The following is a 7915-nucleotide window of genomic DNA, read 5'->3' as shown; positions in this document are numbered from 1 at the left end:
CAAATCTATATTTTATCTTAGAAGTGGAAAGTCATGACCTCATTTTTGAATCATATGAAAAAAGCTTTACATGAAAAAAGAAACCATGACTTGGGGTTGGATTTTGCTTTAGGAAATTATAAGTATAACATCATAAAAACAATGATGGAAGACATGAATCCTTTAAAAAATATGATAGGAAATTTTATATTATTACTTTATTAGTAAATAGTTTGAAAGATAGTGAAAATAAGAAACATTTTGTTTGTTCTAAAATATGATACATAGTTAATTTTTTCTGTACTTAAATTGGCAGGATTTTCATTCATTCATTCATTCATTCATTCATTCATTTTTGACAGTATTTAGAGTCAGTTTTTAAGCTTAGAAATCCAATACGTTTTCTGAATTTCTTAGATGAAGGCTTGTGCTCAATGAGCAACCGAACATGGTTCATTACAGACGCTAGTAATCTGTACACAAGCCCTAAACGGCTTGGGTCTGAGGTATTTAAGAGAGTGCCATCTTCTTCATCAACCCCACTGCCTGTTAAGATCATCTGGGGAGGTTTGGTTGCAGTTGCCACCGCAGTTGTGATTGGTGGCGACTCAAAACTGAGCCTTTTCTAGAGTTGCCCTAGGACTCTGGAATGCACTTCCTAATGAAATTAGTTTCCCCTTCTCTGAATGTTTTTAAGAAGGACCTGAAAACATACCTGTTTATAGTTTTACAACTTTGGTTTTAGAGGGTTTTTTAAATTGTATCTTAAATTGTTTTAATTATGTTAATGTTTTAATGGTTTTATACTGTGAACTGCCCAGGGACTTTTTTGTATGGGACGGTATGTAAATGTACTAAATAAATAAAATAAAATAAACCCCTGAACTGAAATTTGATGCTTAATAGCACAGTCATTTATCAGGACATTGTAACTGCTTTCTCCACCTTACTCAGAGCTGGTGTTTTTGCATATTTAAGTTCTCCCTTTCTGTGCCAGAGCTTCATTTCAGATGTGGTCCAGGGAATGCAGCACATCTGTTCTGATAAAGGAGATATGTGCTTTTAAATTGAAACTTTGACGTTACATTATTTTCTATCTGCTCTTAGCATGATCACAATTGTGCTATATAATAGTGATTGATACAACAGGATGAAATGTCTTTTGTGAGACAGGAAAGTTGTACATATCAAAGAAGTGGTCTGTCACAAATGCGCTGTGACACATAAAAAACCTGAGCTGCCAAAGAGAAAAGAAAAGTCATTTTTGGCAGATCCTGGCTGCTGAAACCAGGTGTTTCAGTTTCTTTTCAAGAATTTCTCTCTGCAGGCAATCAATCTTGTAATGCTAAATGCCAGTTTCTGTTAGGTTTCCAGCTTTCATCTAAGTGAAGGGCTTCCTCAAGATAAAATGCATTTGAAAAATTCAATAGGATGTATTCTGCCTCTGCTACTTCACTGTGGACTATGGACAAGTGCAGACAAGGCCTTTGAACTTGCGAATTCCCACCTGCTCCCACCAGAAGGCTATGCGAGGTTGATCAACATTAATGCAAAAGGTACTAAATGAGTGAGAGGTGTGTGTGTGTGGTGTGATGTGATGTGATCAAGGGGTTTGGTCATATTCATATTCTCTATGAAAAACACTAAGGTGTCTTCAGGGGTGTTCATTTTCAGAAAAAGATTTAAGGAGGTTTATAAAATGATGCACGATTTAGAGAAAGTGGACAGATCTCTCTCTCTCTCTCTCTCCCTTCCTTATAATTGGCCCCAGGGCACTACCTTTGCTGCTTGAATAAAAGGTAATATGCTGCCCTGCCACCCCTGTCAGTCTGCCCCTCACCTGGAGCTGGGACTGATGTCAATTTTCCCCTTCAGCAGCCCGTCCTACCTTACCTGCTCCAGTACTGCCCCTCCTCTCTGTGTGCCAGTCTCACCTTCCGGGCATCCTCTGCTCCAGCCCAAGCTCTGTTTTCAGGTCCAGCCAGCGGCTGCAGCCTCCTGCTGGCCTCTCCTCATTGATGCTGCAGCTCCAGCACCAGAGTTCTCTCTCTTCTCCACTGTCTATTCAGCACCAAGCTCAGCACTCGCCACCCTGTGGTGAACTTGCTGCCCGAGGCTGTTGTCTCACTTTGCCTGATGTTATAAACAGTCTCCCCTGTTTATAGGAATAGTTCTCAGAGTCACCCAATGAAATTGTTTGGCAGTAACTTAAGGACAGACAAAACAAAATGCACAATTGATAGATAGAATTCCATGCCATGAGATGTGGTGATGGCCACTGGTTAAGATGGCTTTAAAGGGGAATTAGACAAATCCACGGAGGACAGATCTATCAGTGGCTGTTCTGAAAGAGAAATGGAACCTGTATGTTCAGAGGTGAATATGTCACTGAATACTAGCCACTGGGGGAGGGGAAGAGGGCTTATTACCTTCATGCCCTGCAGGTAGGCTCTCTGGGAGCACTTGGTTGGCCATTCAGTGAAATAGTGACAAGGATGAGAAGTCCTGGAGACAGAGGGAAGCGGACCAAGACACTGTCATACATCTGACTCAGCTCAGAGTTCCACTTTCTGTGCTCCCCTGCCTCATGTTCAAATGAACGAAACATCTTCCAAATGCGGGAAATGTTTTTCTGGTATTTTGTTCTGGAGTGGTTTTCGTTTTGTTCCTATGGTTCTTTTAGTTTAGTATTTTAAAATTCTATTTTTCAGCATGTTCTCCTCTTCTCTCCCCTGCCCCTAACCTTTCCTCATAGATTTATTTCTTCTGTGGTATCAGTATTTAAACTGTGAAGTTTTAAATGGGATTGTTGATTTTACTGATATTGTGTTGCTTTGGGGACATCAGAAAGGGGGAACACATCACGTACATATATACATGCATGCATGATGCTGGATTAGAAGGACTAGACTAATCTGTCTAACCCAGCATGTATGAGTGTTTGGTGTTATATAATTTAATTATTAAATTGGTTAGAGAGAAGTTTCTCTCTCTCTCTTGTACAACACTAAAACCAAGCATCATCCCATGAAACTGACTGTCAGGAAATTTAGGGCAGACAAAAGGAAGTACTTCTTCACACAGTGAATAAACTATAGAATCTACAGAAATGTTGGAGATGGTGACTAGCATAGATGGCTTAAAAGGGGATTAGAGCTATGGCAGGAGAAGAGATATGTCATCATCTCCTGCTTACAGGCTTCCCAGAGGCATCTGGTTGACTATTGTGGGGAACAGGAAGCTCGACTAGACAGATTTTTGATCTGATCCAGCAGGCTGTTCTAATGTACTTCATAGACTTCACTCTAGATTTTTTCTATGATGTTATAATGGTATAGGAAGCCACATAATGGTGCAGTGGGGAAGCAACCTGCCTAGAGAGCAGGAGGTTGTTGGTTCGAATCCCCGCTGGTGTGTTTCCCAGAATATGGGGAACTCCTAAATTGGGCAGCAGCAATATAGGAAGGTGCTGAAAGGCATCATCTCATACTACTATAGAAGTCAATGGTAAACCACTCCTGTCTTCTACCAAGAAAACCACATGGCTCTGTGGTCGCCAAGAGTTGACACTGACTTGATAGCATAATCTTTCCTTTCCTATATTAGTATAAGGGTGTTTGGAGGTCAAACATAAAACTGTGTATTAATTAATATCGAGGATGCTGCTTTTCATTTTCATATTAAATTGATCTCTATGTATTTTGCAAAGTTAAGTTTAAAAAAACCTCCTTTTTCTTCTCACAGTCATATTCCCCTGACATTCATTATTTGGAATCTAAGCTAAAGTCAATTGTCAGCTCAGATGCCATTGCATATATTGACTGGCTCTAGAAATTAATAAGGAAATGATGATTGGTATTCTTTCTGAGAGGAAAGGAACACCTATAGCTATACAGACAGTCCAAGCTATTTGTCCCTGAAGGATGCATGTAATGTCAGGCTCCTGTGAATTGTCTCATTCGTTGTGTGTGTTGTGGTCCTTAGGAATTGGAGTTTTCCTGTACTAGGAGACAGCTGAAACTTGTGAGAGAGGGAATTTATGCTTTAAAAATACTATTTTGTCAAAAGGAATAATCATGTTTCTCTTTCTTTTTTAAGAGACATGGATGAAGGGAGGCTTTTGCACCATCTTCTCAACTAATTCCAAATCTCTGACTTTGAGCAGAGACATCCCCCTTCACTTACAGGAAATGAAAAACTAGCTATAACTATAACTTCACCACTGTTCCAGGTCTTAAAGTAGACACAGATCAGCTAACAAGGGAACATGTTTATATTTGCTCAGTCTTACGATCTCCTGTAGCTATATGTAGGGCACATGACAAAAATATACCAATACTGGCTCTTATACTGTACAAACTTCCATGTACATTGTAAGGCAATATGCACACAGTTGTGCAAGTGTGCTCTTCTGCACATGTAAAAATTGCACAAATGCAGTTGCACAATAGTGCAGCCATTATTTCCAAAGGCTATACTATCACGCAACCACATTTGCCCAATTTTTGCATGGCGCAAGAGCTCATTTGGCCAACTGCAGGCAAGTTGTGTTACAACATGCATGGAAGTTTGCACAGTATGTGATAAGAACAATGTATGCATAAGAACAATGTTAGACTTGACCACAAAAGGACTGTGAGTCTTCACTCTATGAGCCTTGCAGGGACTTTCAACATTTTGTTGACTTGGCAAGATCTCACTACATATATAACTATATTCATTTGATCATCATGTTCATGAAGTATTTTGCCTCTTCAAAATCACATTCTATCCTAAACAATGGCCAGCATCCAGACTAAGTTAGTCATGAATAAGTCCCATTAGAATTAATAGGATTTAAGTTAGTCATGATGACTAAGTTTTCTCGTTGATTTCAAAGGTGCATAAATATGACAGATTATTCTGGATGCTGCTCAGTGTTGCCATTAATTTTAGTGTGCATACACATATAACCTGGAAGTATTATTTAGACTTTGAAATGCTTAGATACTTCCCAAATCATGATGGAATAATACTACATTTCTTATATTTGAAGGCCAGAGCCTATTTTTGTGACAAGTTTGTAAGCCAAAACTCAGAATAATTTTTAAGTGCTATTTTTTTCTTCTTATGCACAGAGTATCCAAGGGACTGCTATGAAATTTTGAAGCAGTCTAAAGAAAACCCCAAAGATGGTCTTTATGTCATTCAGCCAGGAAAGCAACCCATTGGTGTGTTCTGTAATATGCAAGATGGAGGCTGGACAGTAATTCAGCACATTACTGCCAACAGTACAGTGGACTTTGATAGAACCTGGCAGGACTACAAATATGGATTTGGCTCACTTCATGACAACTATTGGTTGGGGAATGAATATATGCACCAGTTAACCATCTCTCCAATACCATATACACTTAGAATTAAACTTGTAGACCTTAATGCTGAAGTCAAGTGGGGACAGTATGAGCCATTCCACATTGAAGATGAAGCATCTCAGTACAGAATCCGGCTTGGTCTGTTTAAAGGGAATGCTGCTGATGCTCTGAGTCAAGATACAGAAGCATATCTCCATGACAACCAGAAGTTCACTACAAAAGACAAAGATAACGATAACTATTTTCAAAACTGTGCCAAACTAGAGTACAATGGCATTCCTGGTGGAGGCTGGTGGTATGATGCGTGTGCTGGAGCAAATCTGAACCGACGAAATGTTATCTATTGGCAAAAGGATTGTAACAAAGCACATATGTGTAAGTATGCTTGGATGATGGTGAAGCCCACTGACTACAGCCGGGACTGTTCCAAGACTTGTTCTTCTCAGAAAGATGAACTGTAAACAGCTATGAAATCCAGAAAGAGATTGGCTCGCTCTTTAACTTTCCTGTTGAAGCAAAATGTTTCCTTTGGTTGTATCTTTTTGAAGCTAATCTGAGTATAAAAATAAAGCCAAATCAAAAATATGAATAATGAGCACCCCAGAGATGATTATTTTCATTCCAGTAGTAAATCCTGAGAGATTGCCTAACAGAGACATAGGGACATAGGAAGCTGCATTATACCAAGTCAGACCATAGGACCATCTAGCTCCGTATTGTCTTCACAGACTGGCAGTGGCTTCTCCAAGGTTGCAGGCAGGAATCTCTCTCAGCCCTATTTTGGAGATGCCAGGGAGGGGACTTTGAATCTACTGCTCTTCCCAGAGAGCTCCATCCCCTAAGGGGAATATCTTATAGAGAAAAAGGCTTACATCAGAGGTGTCAAATGGTCAACCCACAGGCCGGATCCAGCCCACAAAACTCAGCAATCCAGCCCCTGACAAGCAGCTGCTTCCCTCCCTGGCAGGTTTCCCCCCACTTCGTTGCCTCACTGCACTCCCAGCCTGCCAGTCTCTGCTTTGGCACACAGTGTGGTGGGGGAAGAAAAGTACCAGTGGTGGGGAGAAGAAACACGGTGGTGGACAGAAACAGCCAGCCATTTGGCCACAGTGTTTGCCCTCTGCTGCCCCATTGTGCTCTGAAGCTGTCTGGTTGGAATGGTGGACAGCTATTGCTCTGGCAGAGGGCCTCAGCCAAGCCGATTTCTTCCCTTCTTCCAGCCACTGAGGTCTGGCAGTTAATGTGGAAGGAGGAAACTAGCTGGTTAAAGGGAAGGCTGGCAAAGGCCAATACTAAAAGGGTAAACATTTAAATGGGAAAGTACTAATGAGTTTCTTAGAGATCATTTTTTGAACTTATTTTTATTCAATATCAGCAGATTTGGGGAGGGAAGTCAGAGCTTGATGATAAAATGCCCAGGGTACCAAACTAAAACAAAAATAAACCAGGAAGGATCTGAGGGTCATATGGACCTAATGATAATCTCAGCTGGAGTAAAAGTAATTGAATGAAATGTAATGCTACAAAGCATAAAGTATTATTTGGAGGTAAAAATAATTTTCTCAGGTCTTGTGAACTACTGAAAATAACACAGAAAGAGTTGTTGAAAATCTGGAAATTGCACAAAATAAACTAGCAATGTGCAACTTGGGGGTAACTGAAGGTCATTAGGAAATAGTTCTAAAAATACAAACAAAATTCAACTTTCCCCTGAGTATATTCTGGTGTAAAAAGTAGTGCATTCAGCCAATTTAAGTGGCAGGGCAAGGGAAGGAGGAAGAGGGGAGAGGGAAGAAGAAAGTGAGAGAAAGAGCGAGGAGGATGAGAGAGAAAGAAGGCGGCATGAGGCGGTGTGAGGTGGGACAAGGTGAGTGCAAGAAGGTGGCGTGAGGTTCTGTATGCCCCCCCCAAGGTGCATTGGAATAAAATCCGGCCCACAACCTAATTTGAGTTTGACACCTTTGGCCTACATGTTATTAATGATCAGATAAAGTGAGTATATATCCAGTATATTCACAGAGCATAGTATGCTGTAAAGATTGTCAAGTAGCGACGTATATGAAGAAACAATGCTGAAGGATTGTGGTAGAAGAAAATACTAAGATACGTCTAAACTTTAAAGAAATGCATATTAGTCAGGAAGAAAATAAAATCATAGCTATTATATCTGCTTTAAATTAAATAGGATACATGAATGAACTAGAAAAGCTGAATGAGTTTTGTAGCAATTTCTCTTGTTTTTTTCTATTACTTTCTATGGAAAGTAATCTTTTTTCCTAGTTTCCTTTCAGCCTCAGCAGTCCACACTGCAGTGATTTCTGAGCTGCTGCTGTCTTTGAAGAAGAAAGAAGGGAAGCAATTAATGCAAAAATGAAAAGCTCCATGCTCCCTTAGAAACTGTTTATTGTGGTCTGAGCTTTTTGGGGCCCTTCCAGATGGAGCTTCCATATACAGCAGTTCTCACGGGTTTCTTTTGTGTACTCATAATTATTTTTCATCAACTCTGGGGTGGAATGTTGCCAGTTGATTATGTATGCCTCCCCCTGTTCCCACCTGCTCACTGGGACTTTTCGAAAAATGTT

The 7915-nt window shown here is 40.2% G+C and overlaps 1 protein-coding gene across 1 annotated transcript; it reads left to right on the top strand.

The window, feature by feature from the left end:
• The first annotated feature begins 1356 nt into the window (after nucleotides 1–1356).
• On the top strand, nucleotides 1357–5879 carry LOC128342444 (fibrinogen-like protein A). The gene is made up of 2 exons (XM_053289735.1): nucleotides 1357–1535; nucleotides 5097–5879. The coding sequence occupies exons 1-2, from the start codon at nucleotides 1388–1390 to the stop codon at nucleotides 5792–5794; spliced, it is 846 nt and encodes a 281-aa protein (XP_053145710.1). The 5' UTR covers nucleotides 1357–1387; the 3' UTR covers nucleotides 5795–5879.
• The last annotated feature ends 2036 nt before the right edge of the window (nucleotides 5880–7915 follow it).

The sequence above is a fragment of the Hemicordylus capensis genome, chromosome 1 (assembly GCF_027244095.1).
Source record: "Hemicordylus capensis ecotype Gifberg chromosome 1, rHemCap1.1.pri, whole genome shotgun sequence".
In the NCBI taxonomy this organism is placed as follows: Eukaryota; Metazoa; Chordata; class Lepidosauria; order Squamata; family Cordylidae; genus Hemicordylus; species Hemicordylus capensis.
Note: the sequence above shows the minus strand (reverse complement) of the source record. Positions and strands in the feature narration are given on the sequence as shown.